The sequence below is a fragment of the Electrophorus electricus genome, chromosome 8, assembly GCF_013358815.1.
Source record: "Electrophorus electricus isolate fEleEle1 chromosome 8, fEleEle1.pri, whole genome shotgun sequence".
NCBI classification, from domain to species: Eukaryota; Metazoa; Chordata; class Actinopteri; order Gymnotiformes; family Gymnotidae; genus Electrophorus; species Electrophorus electricus.
Genome location: NC_049542.1, coordinates 8,836,837 through 8,855,939, shown reverse-complemented (window position 1 = coordinate 8,855,939; position 19,103 = coordinate 8,836,837). Strand labels below are relative to the sequence as shown.

General features: G+C 41.0%; 2 protein-coding genes across 5 annotated transcripts; both read right to left on the bottom strand.

Moving 5' to 3' along the window:
* Nucleotides 1-1,325: 1,325 nt before the first annotated feature.
* Nucleotides 1,326-14,745, bottom strand: LOC113571941 (nuclear receptor coactivator 7). Of its 4 annotated transcripts, none has more exons than XM_027001182.2 (16): nt 14,671-14,745; nt 12,871-13,002; nt 10,301-10,485; nt 8,094-8,164; nt 7,510-7,617; nt 7,245-7,340; nt 6,955-7,080; nt 6,428-6,612; nt 5,179-5,987; nt 4,348-4,519; nt 4,110-4,257; nt 3,875-4,000; nt 2,946-3,098; nt 2,636-2,731; nt 2,270-2,343; nt 1,326-2,190 (listed from the first exon to the last, which is right to left on the bottom strand). In XM_027001182.2, the coding sequence occupies exons 2-16, from the start codon at nt 12,906-12,908 to the stop codon at nt 2,055-2,057; spliced, it is 2,523 nt and encodes an 840-aa protein (XP_026856983.2). In that variant the 5' UTR covers nt 12,909-13,002; nt 14,671-14,745; the 3' UTR covers nt 1,326-2,054. The 4 variants fall into 4 exon arrangements, with proteins under 4 accessions (XP_026856983.2, XP_026856975.2, XP_026856990.2 ...); XM_027001174.2 differs by lacking the exon at nt 14,671-14,745 and adding an exon at nt 13,907-14,236; XM_027001189.2 differs by lacking the exon at nt 14,671-14,745 and adding an exon at nt 13,907-14,236 and having other exon boundaries at nt 7,275-7,340.
* Nucleotides 14,746-15,165: 420 nt separating this feature from the next.
* On the bottom strand, nt 15,166-18,633 carry ctsbb (cathepsin Bb). Its single transcript, XM_027001086.2, has 10 exons — nt 18,506-18,633; nt 18,024-18,147; nt 17,658-17,743; nt 17,446-17,557; nt 17,221-17,336; nt 16,937-17,022; nt 16,474-16,617; nt 16,081-16,197; nt 15,780-15,908; nt 15,166-15,597 (listed from the first exon to the last, which is right to left on the bottom strand). Exons 2-10 carry the CDS (start codon nt 18,144-18,146, stop codon nt 15,521-15,523), a joined length of 990 nt encoding a protein of 329 aa, XP_026856887.1. The 5' UTR covers nt 18,147; nt 18,506-18,633; the 3' UTR covers nt 15,166-15,520.
* Between the last annotated feature and the right edge of the window lie 470 nt (nt 18,634-19,103).

Below are 19,103 nucleotides of genomic sequence, written 5' to 3'. Positions count from 1 at the left end.
ACTGTCAACTCTTTAAAAATGTTTTTTAATCTCCTCAAAATATAAATGAAATCAGTTGTGTGTGTCATTTACTTTTATTCAATTCACTTCAACATAGCCAACAATAAATAGAACATTCAATGGTGATAACTACACAAAACTGGATTTTAGATTTTGGACTAAAGCTGAACAGAAACACTTTGGAACATTTAAAAGTGAAAATGTATTGCAGACAACTTTTGATCCCCCCCACCCCATATGAGAGCTATTGAAATGTGTAGCGTGCCATTTAAGAGCCAGCAGGAAGACGGGTCACATGCTGCTGTTCTGTAGTGAAATGAACTGACCAATCACAACCACAGCGAAGAAACTTGAGTTAGTCAAAGCTAATTGATAACTTAGCATACAGCTATACGGATTTAGTTCGGTTAGCTAAGCATACTTATGACTGTAGTGATAAATAATCAATCAACTATCAACCAAGTGACTAATTTCCCTCTGCAAAGCCATTTCAGAATGTCTCTCCCCAAATCTTCTTTTATATCTTTGACATTTGCTCTGCCATTCACACAACTGTCAAGTGACAGTGACTGCACAACACTTCATAACAAAAAAGTTAAATGTCCATTTATGATGGTAAACGATGAGAGACACAGTATAACACTCATGTCTGCTGATATAAGGCTGCTACATTCCACGACTCATAGGCAAACATAGGCAGACATCTTTTCATCTTTGCACCATTGGCATAGCATAAGATGCTAATTAAATCAACTACTTCACTGAAAAAAGCTAACAGTTAGCCATTAAAACTAGCTGAGCACTCAGCATTATCTCACTAGAACAATGCTGACTAGCATTTCATTCATTAGCAGTAATGTCAGTATTTTTCACTGAAGTGTACTTTGCCACTCTCCCATAAGTATTAAACTTCCTAGCACTGAGACAAATGGTTTTCAATATTTGCGTATGAAATCTATTATCAGAAGCTCTCCAACACTACTAAGTGGAACAGGGATCAATGCTAGTGGTGGCACAATGTAATACTGATATTTCCTCAGCTAAGGGCTTTCATTTTCCAGCTCAATGTCGACCAAATAAGGCCCTAAAAAAGCAGAACAAACAAACGAGCAAAAAAAACAAAAAAACCCCAAACAAACAAACAAAAAAAACCACACAAAACAAAACCAATAAATCTCAAGAATGTACAATATTCCACATATAAAGAATTATATTCAACAACAATAAATGACAAAAAAAAAACAACAACAAAAACAACCACAAAACAAAAACAAAAATCAAGACAAAACAAACAAAACAGTATAAAATTAATTTACATGAAGACCATGTAAATAAAATGCTTTGGTCAAGACAGTTTTTTTTTTTTTTTTTTTTTTTGTTTCCCTTTGTCTCAAATGGAATGTGTTTCATATGGATGGCAGCAAGCCGCTCGCTCTCTCTGAACAAAAGTGCCACGTTTCCTCACCCTGCTCTCCTCTTCCTTTCGTAAACAACCGTGTCATCCCTGCCGGACCAACCCACAGGATTGTGCACCAAAATTCCATATAGATCATCAAGCGCTCATGCCAAGGTAGTATGATACACACAGCCTCTGTTGTCCCAGCTATATGAAGAGTGGTTCTATTTCTGCAGTGCTCGCGTACACTGTTGCATGCTGGGATACATTGTGGGTGGTGTGCGTGGTTAAGGCAGACTGGAGCAGGCACAGACAGAAGCCTGCTTCTCTCTTTCCCTCCTGGTCAGTCTAGATGAGCTTGGACCAACACAAAACAGCAGCTTAGGCCAGTATTAAACATATAAAGCAGTCAAGTACTGTCAAGTTTAACTGTGTAATGTGATAAACTTGTACAGGTCAGGCTCGGTGTCAAAACTAGTGCCCACTGAACCCCACTGGGAACAATCAATCTCCACAAAACCAGCCGCATCAATATAAAGAGGTGGCGTAGCGCACATCTTGAAAATGTTATATTACTTGCTGTGAGCTGGACGCAAGTGTTTATATATATTAGTCACAGTATGTGTGGGTGTTTATGTATACGGCAGTGTCAGGGCCGTCACTCGAAGGCCCAGACCTCTAGGTTTTGGATGGTGAAGTCCTGTTGTGAGGACAGCGGTTGGTTGTTAAAGGTGGAGCATTTGGAGGTTGTGCCGTGGTACAGGTCTGCATCCAACCACAGGCCCAGGTGACCCCTAAAAACACACACCAGATGACAGACCCACATAGACCAATTTAGCAGTTTAATCAAAGTAATAAAACCCTTCAACTTACCCACCACCTCCTATCTGGAGAGAGTCCAAGTTTCCTTTCACAAAGTATGAATTTTCGCCAGTCCAGCGGAACACCTTTACAATAAAAACATGTATATTAGAATTCTGTTTTCTAATTTCATTTCAAATTTTAATCAATTATGTCTCATATTATGATGGCCATTTATTAACTTTTTAACAACGTGCTCGTTTTATTTGAAGTATGTGGATAACCTTTTTTAAATTAAATATTACATTTTGTGTTTACTGAGCCACAATTCATCTTTGAAACTTCACATACACCTACACCCACCCCTTGTTTAACTCAGACCAGTGCATTCGATCGGCAGAGGCTCTGGCTCTTTCAGGCACACACCCACACACCCACCTTAATCTCAGGGTTGAACGTGTACAGGAAGGTTTCCCCTGTGCCATAATAGTGCTCACTAACTCTGAATGGATGAGTGGAAAATGCTCCATAAACCTATAAGGGGGAAAAAGCAAGCAAGCACACACACACACCCACGAGATAAACAGCGGTATTAGATTTTATTACAAAAGGTCACCCAGCTCATTACGCATGTCTGTTGAATACAGCCAATACACAGCCAATCAATCAGCATTATTGCTCTGTCTCATACAATGTGCAGTAGAAACCTTGAAGGCTTCGAGCTGCAGAAGGTGTCATGTTTGTGTACCTGGTCATCCATGTCTTTAATGACCAGCAGCACAGGGCAGTCCAGCTCCCCCAGGTTCCTGTAGAGAGTCTTCAGACTGGTCCCATGCACCACTGTGCTGTAGGCCAATCGCCATGGATACCCTTGAACCCGGGCTGGTAGCCGAGCGGCCAGCTAGAGAGGTCACAGAAGGGTCACAGGCAGGCCACCGCGTGACAGGTAATGTGTACAGAATTAGATCATTTAGGAGAGTGGCTCCTTAAATGACTCCTTATTCATTTTTATGCTGGGAGCCAGCACTTCACTCACCATTTGTCCTCCTAAATGCATCTACCCATGAGCTTATAACCACAACATGAACAGTGAGACAAATATTTTAACAGTTGGAACAACAGCAAGTACAAGTCACAGAGTCAGCCTAAGGCAAGTAACCAAAACATAGAATAAAAAACACAGATATGTCATCACCGAGTTATGTTGAGACAACACAGTGAAGAAAAGTAAACGTGACATTCATCCTCCAGCTGGTGGGATTAAATCCATCTACTGCTCTGGGGGGCATTCCCTAATAATTGTCAGCGATTGATGAACTTGGCAGACAAAAATGGGTCTGAGTATGTTATTACATTAGTTATGAAAGGTTTCTAGAATTGCCGGTAAATTTAAGAATGTTTGAGATTAGAACGAGATTACGAAGTACTTGGTGTTATGGCTGTTTTGGGAAACCTACTACTGATGATGAGATGGTCATGACTCCTGGAAAAACTAAGCATATTGCTCCCCCTGCAGTACAACATGCCTCACTGCTCCCTACAACTATTATACGAACAGGTCTTTAACATCGTAAAAGCATATGGATAAGTGACACTAGACCTGTGTGTCGCCTGTGTGGGTTCTGTCAGAACGGACAGCATATTCAGTGGCTTTTTGGGGGTGTTTGTGTGCAGAACCTTCTCTACGTGTGTGTCCTCAAGGAGTGTACTGGGTTCCGTCAGGACAGACAGCATGTCCAGTGGCTCCTCTTCTTCGTAGCTGCAGAAGCTCTGTCTCCTCTTTGCTTCATTGATTGTGATGATCTGACGAGAGATTTTACCAGCTCAACTTTTAGTTTAACCCAGTAATGGTACACAGTATGTTACTCAAAATCCATCCCCCCCATCCCCAGACCCGACTACGGCCATTCACCTCCCAGCTCCGGGGCATTGGGTCACTGAAGAAGTTGTCTATCATGTTGAGCTCATCTTTCTCAACAACCACAAAGCCCTGCTCCTGAGCATCTTTCCCATAGGCGTCAGGAGACCACTGGATGAAGAATGAGTAAAGGTGGTCCACCCTGAGGAGAGCAGGACAGAACAGTAAAGGGGAAATAGAAACTCAAAATGAACTCTTAGTATCACTCTTACTCCCCCCCTCACACAACTACCTTTCCTGTGGTACTGCAAACCAGTACTCTGGCTGCTTTCCTCTGGCCCCAAAGGAGTGGGCAGGGCTAGAGGTTCGACCAGAAGCAAAGGATTTCCTCATGGGCTTCCCGACTTTGAAGCACAGGAACATGGGAGGATTCTTGCTCTTCTCCTCTGTGGAGAGCAGCATATCTGCAGGAAGAACACACACAAATGGTTGTTCACATCTACGCCTGTCCAATTCCTAAGTGAACACTGGTATGAATTTTTACCTCTCTCAGTTAGCAAAAGATTACAGTGCCAGAAAAAGCCAATGCAGTCAAATAATGGTGTTTGGGGTGCAGAAAACAAGTTAGCCATTTTTTAAAATAATGAAGATAATGTTAATTTAAAAAGTCTTTTATATTTTCTGAAACCACAGATCTTGCAGTTAACACCACCACCCATGACTGGAGTGTTGTTTGTATTAGCCATTTTCTCACTTTTGCGGAGTGACACCCTGCAGAATCTATACACATGAATCAGCTAAAGGAAAAGCAGTAAATCAGTGGATAACATATGAGGTTTAGGAGGTGGCCTGCATCAAGAAGAAAACAAAAGGTGTAATCATGTTGACTGTGCCCAAGCCATATTTCCAGCATGACACAAGTGTCTCTGCTCATTGTTTGTTTTCCCAGTGAGACCGTCAGCCTCTGCCAGGTGAAGAGCACGGCGGCTGTTCTATATTGGTGCCTGCTGTCTCATTTATGGCAGTTCAGAGCAGTAAAAACTGGCATTTTATCAAATGTAGGTGGTGAGAAATATCCGATAACACACAACTGTTTCATAAGCTGGTAGTCATAAACCCTTACCTTCAATTGGTCCCTGCATTCTTTTCAACAGCCATGACTTCATTTCTGTTTCTTCAGCTTGTCTTTCTATCTCCTTCTTGATCTGCTCTCTTTCCAAATTTGGTTCCCTCATTGTCTCTGTGTCTGCTTTGTGGCTTGGCCCAGAAGAACCACCATTCCCAAAATCCCCAGTGGCATCACCAGGGCTTACCTTCCCATTCTGGTCTGTACCTGCTGCTTCCACTAGAGAAGCATCACTAGTGAGAATCTCAGTCCCAGTCTTATTCACCTCATCTGCTACATCAAGACTGCGTACAGTTTGACCAGGTCCAGTCCCAGCAGGCAGCAGTCTATCCCCATCAAAGGCCAGCTCAGCAGTCTCATTAGTGGTATGACTGTGAAGTCCTTCATCCTCCTTTTCTTCCTGGTCCACGTCACAAGCCACGACGCCCTCTGTGCTCTGATCCAAAAGGGGCTGTCCACTCACATTTGCTTTCTCACAGTCACTCATTTCCTGTGAACCTCCCAGGTCAAGGCAGCCAGTGTCAGCAGTCTCGGGCCTGCTGAGAAATGTCTCTGCGTTGCCGTTCTCTGTGCTGGAGTCATTCTGCAGGAGCTCCAGCTCTGTGAAGCCTTCATCGGATGGTGACTTGTCGGCAGGGTGGCACTCTACTGTCTCTGAATCTGCTGCGTCAATGTCGTCTAATATAATTGGACGGCTGGGTTGCCCAAGGGTCTCGTAGCGGCTGAAAGGGTTCAGGTCTTGTTCAGATGGAAGCTCCACCCACTCACCTGGCCTGTATAATGGACACAGATCCTGAGGTATGTCGCTACCGTGGAAACAGGGGCCATCATGTGAGGGTGATGGGAAAATTAAGAGAGAGAAACAAAACAAAAGAGAACTTAAAAATGAAGGGCAAACTTAGGAGAACCAAATTGTAAACTCAGGAAAACAAACAAAATGTAGGAAATATAAGAACTTAAAAACATAGTAAACTGAGGATGATGACAAATTACAGATAAGAAATCATAAAAACAATCATAATACATGGCAAGAGGCATGTGTGACTTCAACTAATGGTGATCGTAGAGAGGCGATGCGTGGGGAGAGTGAAATGAAGAAACCTGGCAATAACAGTAATGTGCTTGGCACAATGAAAAAGCTGGTATTGCCAAGTCAACATCGCAATAACGATTAACAAATGATATATTGTACAGCCCTAGTTGAAACAAGTGCGCCAGGAGGGTCAGAGAAGCAGTCGCTGCTTACGATGGCAGTGCGTCTTTGAGCTTCATGCGGGACACGTCGTCGTACAGGGCAACGGACAGAACCTCCTCCATGGGGCAGATGAGGCCGTATTCCTCGCAGCCATGCTCGATCACGAGCGGGTCCGACTTGTGTGGGTCGAACATGATGTTGTTGGGTGTCACAATCATCACGCCACCCACCACTCCCTGTTTATATCAAGGAATAACAGCAGTTGGGACTGTAAATCAAGGCAGTCGGTGAAACAACCATGCTGGACAAGATTCGTAGTCCACAGATCAAAAGGTAGACGCGCTACCAAATGAATCAAAATAACAGATTTAAACCCTACACAGCGAGGGCCAGATTCAACAAAAGTGCTCCAGAACACCCATATTCAACACTTTTCTCTCAAAATGACACATTTGTTTAGACATTTACTTTACATTTAGATTAATGTGCAGTCACAGAAACGATCCACATGACTGGAGGATCATATGTAACTCAACTCAATGACTAATTCCTGATAAATGTTAACTCCGGTTCCTCACCATGCCATCTGTGAAGTACTTGCAGCTCATCTTGAGGAATTTGACAGTGGCAGGGCTCTCGTCTTCGGATGGAGGAGAGAGCTCCCTGTGTCGGGCTATGCCAGACCTGCAGCTCAATTTACCGTCCTACAACACACGTATTGTGGGGAAGGGTGGAGGGTTTCAAAGAAGACAGAAATCCAGGAAACTCGCTGTCAAAGATTCAATTCAGCACAGTAGATGGAAGGTGAATTGTTATGAGAGGGCACAATTGCTTATGAAGGATCAGAAGCCTGTTAGAGTGGTTCTACCAGTGACTCTTTATGGGAATGCAGATTGACCAAATTGGGTGAAGCGTTGGCAGCGCCGTCAGTCTCCAACTGGCCCACATCAGGCACAAACAGTTTCTGTAAAAGATCAATTCAGCAGAAATTCAAGGGTCACATTTGGGGACGCTGACATCAGCAAACCACCACAGGACCAAAAATTAAGGGTTCATTAATGAACTTCCAAATAGGAAACAGACAGAGATATGTTGTGAGGGAGGGTCCAGGGCCTCAGGACAGAGATGCCTACCTGTCCAGGGACAACACTGCGAGAGAAGAGCCGGTTCAGCTGCACTAGTTTGTTTGGTGTGATGTTAAACTTTAGTGAAATGCCATTCAGTGTGTCCTTAGGGCCCACCTATGGACTCACACATATGCACTTGCTATTTTCTTTTCTAAAGCATGTATCGATTAAATGGGAAATATTAATCAATATTTCAGTTCCCACATCAAACTAGTATGAATGGATTTGAGGTTAAATCTAATTTTCTTCCACTGACTCTGAACTGCAAACATGCAAACCTGCCCACATACACACAATCAGATTTGAACAACTAGGCAATAATCACATTGTGACTGCAAATCTGAATCCGTTATTCTTAACTGGTATCACGTTCCTCTTACTGAAGTTTGCCAACATTGTTCCAATGTAGACGGTATTCTAAAATGTGCTAATTCTTAACATGCTTCTGTTATTTTGTTACACTTTTTCTATAATATAAATATGCATCTTGATTGCATTAATAAATAAACATTTATTAATATAAAAAAAGGAATCTGTGTTTACAAAAGATGTTTTCACATTCACACCTTAAAGGAGAAAAAAAAACTCACAGTGTACTCCACAGTACCCGGTGGCTTTCTCTTCTCTTTCTTGTCCTGCCCATTGGATTTGCGGTTGTCGTCTGAGAAACAAATAGACACAACACAGTTGGCAGCATTATAAATGTAATTAAGATTTAATTTAATCATGATGTGCATGCAGTTTTTCCAACATGATCTCTACCTACTGCATCTGTAAGCATATGGTCGATTACCATGTAATATTTTTGCACATGGAAAAGGACAGAAAACCCATTGACTGGAAACTCACTCATCATGGAGACGTATGGACAGTAGTTGAGTTCTGTCAACATAGGCTTAAAATATAATGAAGATAAAGAAGAATTAAAAACCATAGCCTAACAATGGAATCTAACTTTTGAAAACTGAAGCCAGTTTTCTATAAAAAACAAAACAAAACAAAGGCAGTTACTTTGTTTTCCTGATTTCCCTAAGGTTTGTGGCACCCATGTGGGATCAGGAGAAAACCTTGTTTTACAGTAAGCTAGCAGTAACGTATTACCACAGATTCTTGCCTCTGAAAGAGTAGTCCAATCTCTGATAAACTTAATTGACTTTCCCCACCAACTGTCCCTAGGTTTCCACTCTAAGGGTGCTTCATTTTCCCTAAGAGGAAGACATTTCCAAAATATTGTCCTTTGAAAATGACCACTGGGTACATCTGTGTACAGGTGCAGTAGACAGAAATGAAGTTGAAAAATGCTGCCACACACTCACTCTCTCTCTCTCTATATATATATACACACACACACATATATATATATTAAAAAAAATTATATATATATATATATATATATATATATATATATATATATATATTTATGATTACAGCTTTTCTGTTAAGCGGTTATCAAAAAACTAAAACCTAAAGAGCTTGTTTCTATGATTAATAGGTTCAGAGAACATTTGGAAGAGTTTTGCATTGTGTGGTTTAAATCCCTTCACTATCTTTCATATCCCCGAATTCCTGGAATCTGAGCACTTATCGTAAATTAAAAAAAATAAAAAGTTGCCCATGTTCAGTTGTTTTTGCTTTGATGTGTCTTAAACTTTTTCCATGATGACGAATAAAGTTTAAGAAAGACCACATTGCTATATAATAACAGGATTCACCACGCAAGTGAAACTGTTTGCTTGCTTAGAACCATGTATTAAAGTATACAGTGTTCCTACACGCTAGGCCATAAAATAGCTTCCTTATCTTTGCGGTTCATTTCATACAACTCATTTTAATTAGGAAAGATGACAGGTCTGAGCTTCACTGCGCTGTTTAAAAAAACTGTCAGAGGTTATGTGAAGTTCAGTCCAAAAATGGGCCAGTTTCCCAGACCTAGATTAAAGCATAAACCTAGACTAGAACCTTCAATGGTGATTCAGCACTGGCTCCAATAGCAGGCTTAATACATGATATCCAGAAAAACAGCCCTATAATTTTCTCTTACTGTGTCAAAAATATTTTTTAATATAAATTAGAACCAGTCCAGGCAAATGGCTGATGCATTTACAGAACTGATGTGTTAATAGAGTCCGGCAGTACCAGCCACTCAATAATGTAACCGTGGGCCAGCTCAGCACCAGATGAGCTTTTATGTTGTAGTTCAATAACAGCTGTGCGAGAGGCTTCCGCAACTGACTGCAGACACACGCAGTACAATAGGACACAGACACCAGGACACGACTATGACAAAAGAAGACAAGGACCAACAAACAAAAACAAAAAACCCAGCATAATCAATAAAGCAATGAAAAAAAAAAAAAAAAGTACTGGTATTTTCAAGAAAAACCTGTCTTGGACTGTCTTCTTGGAGCTTTTAAAAACTGCTTTAAATCTTCCCAATGTTTTAAAAGAGTAAGAAAAAGAGCTAAATTTGTTGAATCATGTTAAACATGGCAGATTTCTGGCTGGACAAGCAGAAGCCTGGTTATATAACTTCCTTCACAAACAAGACTCTACCCTATACTTGGTAACGTGGTCTATTTTATCCTTGCTCAGCAAACAAATCTGGAAGTGGTTTTTATTTTTTTTTATTTTTTTTTAAATTTATTTATTTATTTTAAACTTGCACGTGCTTGGCTGTTGCCAACATTAACTGACTCACTATACAGTGTACCATCACCTCTGTTCCTTATCAAACATGTCATTGAAAAGAAGTACTGTATGCAGGGAATTTTCATGAGAAGCACCCTAACAGTCTTACCTGATCCCCCCCTCAAAGTTCTCTCAGTATTGCTGGACTTGTCCCCTTCTGGGTTGTTGCTCTGACGCTGTTTGGCAGGAGCAGGCGCACAGATGATTGGTCCCTTCGAGTCTGGCTCCAAGTGGCTCTCCTCAGTCACGGCCTTCTCTGATTGGCTCTGTCTCAGCTGACGCCTCTTCTTCAGCCTAAGTGTCGCAGCATGACACAACACAATGCATGTTTTAAACTCTGCTTAGAAACAAAAAGTGAACTCTCGGATGTGCTCCAACCACGGTGATTTACACTGAAAAGTCCGGTTTCACACCATCCTACACACTTCCTCTTTCACTCTCCAATTCTTGACTAACAGCTGATATCATCCCCATTACTCATTCGCAAACTGCAAATGATAGTTTTTCTCCGCTTCACTTCTCAGGGGTGCAAAGATGAAATCCAACTGCCTACTGAGAGCCAAGAAGGAAAAAGAGCTGTAGAGGAGTTGGAAAAATAGGTGCAGCAAGAGGGGGACCAAATAAATAACTGACATTATGTAAGGCATCTTTGGGAATGTACCAAGTAATGAAGCACAGATGGAGGGTGTGAGTTAAAAAAGAAAACGTGGGGTGGAATGAGAGCTCTCTAATGGGAGAGGGATAATCAATCAATAAAGCCAGAGACACAATGAAAGCCTGGACAGGCTTGCTTTTCAGCTATGATGCTAAAATTCAGCCCTCAGCCTCTGTATTTCAAAAGCATACAGATAAGGACAATCCTATGTATGGAATGCAAGGCCCTCCCTTCTTGTAAGGCAAGCAGAATTTTTTTTTTTTTAAATCACAAATGCAAATTGCAGTCTCCTAAGGCAAATACAAAAACTTCCCAGTATGAAAAAAAAAAAATCCCTCAAGCATCTCAAAATTGCAAACAAGGGTCAAAGCATGTGGGCAGGGTTACTGGCTGATCTCAAATCAAACATATTAAATCAATCAATCAATCTGGCTCAACTCAGTACTGTCCTTAATTCATCTGTTCATAGGAAATATACCTGTACTATAGGGCAATTAATGAGGCCTCATCACTATTAAAAGGAGCTTAAAATATTGCGGGCCTAAATAAGGGCTCAGTAAAGGACAGCTAGACCGGCCCTGGACTAAGAGAGATGTCTATATGCAGGTTATATACAGTATGGCAATACACGCTTGCACAACCTCATGTACAAGTCTCCACTGTGGACAGACCTCCACACATGCAAACCCATTGAACAGCCTTCCTCAAAGCAGGGTAGATAACTGCAAACCTTCTAGAAACATCCATCAAACTCTGACAGACACTGACAAGCAACATGCTCATACTTGCTCATCCATTTCTAAAACCACAAGCGTGCTTAGCAGAGTGGCGAGAGGAAAAGGAGCACCCTTCTCAGATACGCAGACCACAGAGCGGACATCTCACCGGTCACGCGCACTGCGTTCGGCAGAGCTTTTAAATCTCCAAAACGGGTCGGAGAACTGTGGAACTCCCACTGCGGGACGACTGACGCTGCAGCTGTCTGCAGCACCGGTCCTACCCTTTCCAGTCCCGCCGACTGAGGTCCCACAGCCACGGTTGTTGTTGTCACAGCTGCTGCCACCCGCAAAGCCGCTGACCGTCTGCAGTGCGAACATGATCCCGGCTCCGCTTCTCCGCTGTTTCGGAGAGAGGGCGTGTTTGGGCGTGCTACGGACCGAGTCGTGTGAGAGAGGCGTGAGAGTGAGCGTGCGAGAAAGTGAATGAGCAAGCTGTAGCGCATGCTAGGTGGACAAGTAAAAGTTTTTGGAGGAGGACTTGGCAGCCTTTGTGACTGATGGTGCTTTGCTGTGTGCCAACATGTATTTATATGATGCAAGCAAATGCAGAACCTGCAGTGCATAATATTAAAAGCAACAACAAAAACATAGCAACCTCAATTTTGCTTGTGCATATATAATTCTATGAGTAGGCCAGTGCTCCAATGAAATTGTGTGTAATTATAAAAATTGGTCACGTTTTCAAATGCAGCCATAAAACTGAAGCCAGTAACATTTCTGCAAAGGAAACAACAGGCTTACCATCAAATTTGAATCTAGCCAAATGCATATTTAAGAAGGATGACAGCGAGATCTCCAAGAATTAATTTTTACATACTTGACATACATTCACTTTCCCTTGTCTCCCAATAAAAACACCCAAATAAAAGCTTATTGTGTCTTTTAAACCTGGACCCACTATAACAAATATAGTGCGCCATTAAAATAAATTGTTATGTTAGGGGACAACCCACATGACAGCTTTTCACTAAAGAGACTTTACTCAAAGTGCTTATACAATCTAAGATTGATCCCTTTAATGCAAGTTGCCATTTTAAGCCAAAGGTCATTCTTGAGACTACCAAAAAAAATGTTGGAAGCCAACTAACTTTTCAGGCGCATCAGTATTAGCACCACACAATCTAAATATACAAAATCTGAGAAATCCACTAGGGAAATTCATGTGAGATGATGAATACTGAGCTTTGCTTTTTACATCTGTATCAATTTTTGCCATTCACTCTGCTTTTAATTGCGTCCGTTTACCTGGCAAAGTAGCCGGGCCTTTTCTCCTTTTTCTCCATTAGGGACAAGAGTACTCTCAAGAGTCTGACGATCCCTGGTCCAGATGTAGTTCCGACTCCTGTCCTAACGGTGCTGATGCCCAAGGCGTATTACCTACCAAAGCAAAACAGGAAAAAGGTATCCATCTCAGAGAGGGCAATGTTAAAAGGCAAACGATAGCTGCAAGCAGCACATTAGCTAGATAATAACGTAGCTACAGGTCTCAAACCAAGTTTGCATCTTTTAGCTACAGCTTTCAGAGCCCGACATAACTTATAGCTAAATATACGATAAAGCTAGCTATAGACGTATGCTAGCTTTACATGTAGGGCACATCTGAAATGACAGCTTAAGAAACGCTGTTGCAATGGACATCTTTTCAGCATCCTCTGTAAAATAACGTTAACGCTAGTTAGCTAGCTAACATTTCGTAAAGATCCTACGAATCATCTTTGATAACAAAGCCACCTAAGGTTCCCCAAGCTAGTTAGCCAGCTTGTTAGGTAACTAGCTTGTTTGCTACCTATATAGCTAGATTTCTCAGTATACTCCAAGTTAGCTGTCAATGCTCACAATAATAATAATAATAATAATAATAATAATAAAAAATGATAATAATAATAAACCATGGATGCCATGTGCTTACTAGTTTGCTAACTAGCTAGTTTGTTTTTTATTCATGTATCTAACTAACTAACCTAGCTACGTTAGCTAGCGACCTAACCTAGCTAAGATACCTGGCTAGTTAGTTAGGTTTGTTAGCGTTAGTTAGGTTAACGAACACAGCTTGCAAGCGTTAAACGTTAAAAGGCTAGCTAGCTATACCCACAAACAATGGTCTTATATTTGATAGCTACCTAGGTAGCCAGCAATACACACATTTCAACAGAAATGCACGCAAAGTCATATCTCGAAACTGCTTATCTGGGTTAGTTAGATGACCTGTCATTTTCTAGCTAGCGAATTACAACGGTAGAGGTAACATATCAACAGACAGTGTGAACAATATCATACTCACCTAACAAGCTACATCTTCTAATGTTCCCTCATCATCATAATCATAAACACTTGTATCGGACGTAAGCTGGCTAGCTAGCTATGAATTATTTCGCTAACAAGTTCCACCCCTCTTGGCTGATCTTTCTTTTTCTAGAGGATGTTGCAAAGTGCCAGTTCACAATAGTCCATAGAGTCGCTACATCAATACCCTACAGTGTAAGTCAATATATAAAGACAGAAGCATATAAAGTAGCTAGCGTTAGCTAACTAAGCTAATATTCTAACAGACTTGCAGTACCGTTGTCGACTGCGCAGGTTTGCAAACAACATTTTATTTTCACATTGATAAGATGATAGGCCGTTACTTCACGCTCCACCTCTCGGCCTGATGCTCCGAACACATATTGCATACTAAGCAAACGTTAGCGATAATGCTTCTGGATACCTGTTCATTTCAGTTGGAAAACCTGTTGTAATGTGTTGCTTATTATAATAATAATAATTTCATTATAACTTACAAAAATAAACTTTAAAATACTGTTACCGGAGCTGTTATATTAGTAGTTACATATGCATTATATGTCTAGGGTTAGGATTCGGCGATCTCACCGCCGCGGCCCGAGAATTGAGTCTTGATAACGAAATGACATGACATTTCGACTACAAATCTTAAGCATAAAATGTAACATTTTATAGTGCAACTGTTTATATACAAATGGAGAAGGGTAGCATGAAGTTATAAAGATTAGCCAGATCTAACGCTGAGTGAATAGAAAAGCTTACACTCCATAAGTCTTGTATTGTACTTCAACCGCAGGTGTGGATACAGATCATTGCCCTTCCCATTTTAAGCCTCCGGATTCACTAGTAGTTTTGCACACGAATAGAAGCAGTAGCAGTATTTTAGCTGGGGTATGACATTGCAGATTGTACAATTTATTTATTTATTTATTATTATAAATAAATAAATATTTTTTGTTTGTTTGTTTCTGCAATTGTGATTAACATGCAGCACCCAGCTAGCTTGTCACACTGGTAGTTTATAACATAATATAATTAGGATCTCTACAAGTGATAAACCCTGATAAACCTCAGTGAAAAATATGCATGTTTGCACGTACAATTGACTGAGTGTCTAACTAATAAGAATAACTGATAAAGTGTATACTTTCACTGATGTCTATGGGAGTATTTCTGAACGCACTGGGGTCAAATAAATCAGCTTCTGAAATACATATCATGCTTGTGTTTTATATATTTATTTTTTTAACTGACAAGCATCATGTAACTAGACACTTGTTCAAAGTGAATATGTACACTTCATTAACATAATCTAGATTTAAAGGTAATTTAAAGGATCTTATTTCCTGTAAAAAGGTTGTATCATACTGAATACTGTATTTTCTAATATCATATAAATTGAACAACTGGAATCTTAGGAAAGAACTTAAAAAATACAACAATCCTTGTAAAGTAACTTAGGAGTGGGGTACAGTTAGGTCTAACCTGTTGTACAGTTAAATTGTTCAGATTTGTCTAACGTTTTGATCAAGATCATTTGTATGTGGCAGAAGGAGCAGGAGAGCAGGTTTTTGCAGGGAGCATATTGTCCAGGTCCACCAGTAGTTTCCTCTTATAGTTTGGGAAGGCCAGCAACCATTTCACCCTCAATGCCACAGTGATTCTTTCCTCTCAGGATCTTAAAGTACCCTGCGCAAGAGAAAAATATTTCCATGTTCGAAGACAGGGAGTTTGAAGCTTATACTGTATCTTTCCTAATGGATAATTTACAAAAAGAGGAAAAAATGAAATAACAAAAATACACACAGAGATTGGAATATGAAATCGGAGCCTGCCAGTGCAATGCGATGCTGACCATGTTCCTTTCTTACCGTTGTCTCCCCAGTCAGTGTTCCAGGAGTTAGCAGCCAACCAATAGGGGGTGCCATTCTCCTCTCCCCAGCCAAGGATCTTGATGGCATGTCCACCCAGGAATCCACCTGTCACATGCTGGTACACGCCTTGGAAGGAAGATGAAATGAATACTGAGATAACTCGCCCTTGAAGAGAGTTCAGCATGGAGCCACCGTGCTGCTGTTTGGGAAAACGTTATCAAAACACTACATCTTTTTAAAAAATGTTGCCTCCAGACCCAAAACATATGAGTAACATTAGTGAGGTCATCAGAGAGACCTGTCTTGTAAAGTAGGAAGTCCTCATAGACGGAGAAGGCTGCTTCAACTGGGCCATTTTTGTATATCTCAGCCATGATCTGCTGGGGGTCAGAGGGAATGCTATATGAGCGCTGGCCTGCGGGAGGAGACAGAGTTGCCTTGCATAATGTTGTTATATGTGGGGAGGGGCAGCTGGAATACACATACATAATATTTAAACTGGAAATGAGAGTAACTTTGGCAACTGTGCATACAGTTAAAATGTTTCTATGTAGTAAATAGATACCAAATGTTTTCTAATTATTAATTTTTCAATGATGAATTTTTAACTGCATCTCTTTCATTCACAGTTTATAAATGGTCTCATGTACATTAACAACTATGTCCAACCATTTTGAGCAAGAATTCATACCAAAGTGTCTGTCTTCAGCATAGGAGGGAGAGTAGCCCTCAGTGCACTGTTTCACACAGTCCGGGGTGTCCTCTTCACCTGAACATGGGGGCCGGGTGCCATTGACATGGTGCTCACATGGAGCAATTGTGTAGGGTCTGCAGCCTACAACACACAGACAATCAGGAAGTAACTGCATGGAGGGAAGAAAAATGCTGTTTCAGCTTTGACATCTATGTGATAGTCACTTATGATTTAAGATAAGGGTTATTTGTGCTGACTGGTTTCACTTTCACATTTTTAATCTAAAAATGTTGTTTCCACCAAAAATGTCAACAGCTGAATTTAGAGTACTCTGACTGTTCTTTTCTCTGTGTGTGTGCATGCTTGTGTGTGTGTGTGTGTGTGTTGGGGGCAGGGCGAAAGATCAAAGGAGTGAACAGAGTATTTGAGGACATTATCAGATGAAAGCCTCAAAACTCACCAACATTAGAGTTATAGAGTCCTCCTGTCACAAGGCCATTTTTTGTCCAGAAGTCCCATGCTGCAGCTGGGAAACCTCCATAACAACTGATCCAGAAACATTCAGTGAAATGAAACAAGATTACATCCTGCCAGATTAAAAATATTAGAGCTTCCCTCTCACAGGAAGATGAGGAAGGTGCCATTCATAACACTGGTTTTAAACATCACAAGTTCTATGCAGTGCATCGTACTACATGTCAAGTATGGAGTGGTTTTTAAAAGCTCAGTCAGTGGAGTACACACCCCATCCCACACTCATCACAGCATGAGAGCAGGTCCTCTGCGGAGACCTCCAAGGAGACCTTGCCACTGCTTTGGATACAGAATCGGTCCGACATAGCCTCGACGGCACCAAAGGCCTATAATTACACACACAGATGCATTCACATACATACGTAGAAAACCATTCTTTTGAGGGTAGCATTTGTAAGCAGGGGTACAGGCTGCACCTCACAGGACATGGCTTACCCAGCACGACCCACAGGAGCCCTGGTCACGGATCTGACTGATAGTGTGGCAGTTAGGCCACTGATCTCTGGAGTCGAAACTATCTGGCAAGCTGAATTCTTCAAATCTCACCCTGCCAAGATGAGAGATTCATAATATAAATCCATAAATTAATTTATCTTTAGTACTCTTATCAGAGTTACTACCAACTGGTAAATATATCCGTCACTCACATGTCAGGAAGTTTGGGTCCCTTCAGTATGGTTCCGCAGAGTGACTTGATGTATGTGTATTCCACATTTTCAAATTTTAGCTTGGCCTAGACAGAACAAAGAAAATGAAAGCGCTAAAAATGAGTAAGAGGAATAGAGAACAGTTATGCTCAACAGGTGCGCTTGCCAGTGTTATGTGACATCTTCATTGAGTATAGATATATATGGTTTTCAGAGCATCAGGCCAAACTGGACTACTCTATGCTATGATCACAGCGGATGAAATGAGATTTTTACTGTCTTAGTTCTAGAACAAACCAGTAACCAGCCGCCCTCCAACCCACAGCACTGAAGCTATGCTTCCAAAACAATGCAAGTTGATTTTACCGTCCATGTGGAATTGGCCTTGTTGATGATGTTGACCATGTCCTGGGACAGTGGGGAGGCTTGTGGCCAGGCCTGGGAGACAGCCAGGAGGGTCAGAAGGTGGGCGAAGATGAAGCAGGACATCCTAAGGACAACAGAAACGCCACACGTCACTGGCCAGAACCCATGTACATTTTCAGCTCTTTATATTAAGCACAGATTTGCATAAGGTATTTACATACAAATAACTTCAAAAAATAAAAAAGGTGCACTTTTGGAAGTGTATAATATCATTGAACAATGAGAGAATACATATCTTTTGGATTTTAATGCAAAGCGGACACTCATTTCCCATTTTTTAGGTCCTGTTGTTTCCGACTAAGCCAAAATATATGCTTCATAGTCATTTTAAACAATAACCATTTTTGGCATAAGCTTTCTTGATGCTAAGTTCACTGTAACTGATCTTTTCAACTGTCTTACATGTTAAAGGCATTACTTACCTGAGCGTTACTTTTTGTTCACATAATGAGAGAAATTATAGATAGTTGCACTTTAAAACCCCCTATTCATTATCATATGGTTATCTGAAAAAGTCAGGTGAACCTATAAATTCATCACAAGACTAACACGAGGGGCACCGGACTTAGACTTCCCAACCAACATCAAGGCAGGTGGAACTGCATTGCAGAGAGAAGAGTGAAATGAAAGCGATGCAGTCTTTGTGCTCTTATGGTTTGGCATGGAGAGTGCACTGCACAGATTTACCTGTTGCAAGCTTGACTTCCTGTCTCACTCCCAGACAAAACCCAAGACTAATTTGAGACAAAACATGACTGATCTTGAACTGACAGTGACATGTTATGACATTCTGCTACAGAGGAAGGTCAGCACCAATATTTAGTTTTTAGCCTTTATATTTTATGAAAGGGAAACCTGACTGTAGTGAGACCTTTTGTATCACTATAAATGATCACAAGACCAAACCACATCTGGCAGTCATGCCATGTTTTTTTGGGTCACAAAAACAGTAGCAAAGTCTATATTTTAAATGTTACATTGTCTTATAATCCCACTTTGGTGACAAAAGTAAAAAAAAAA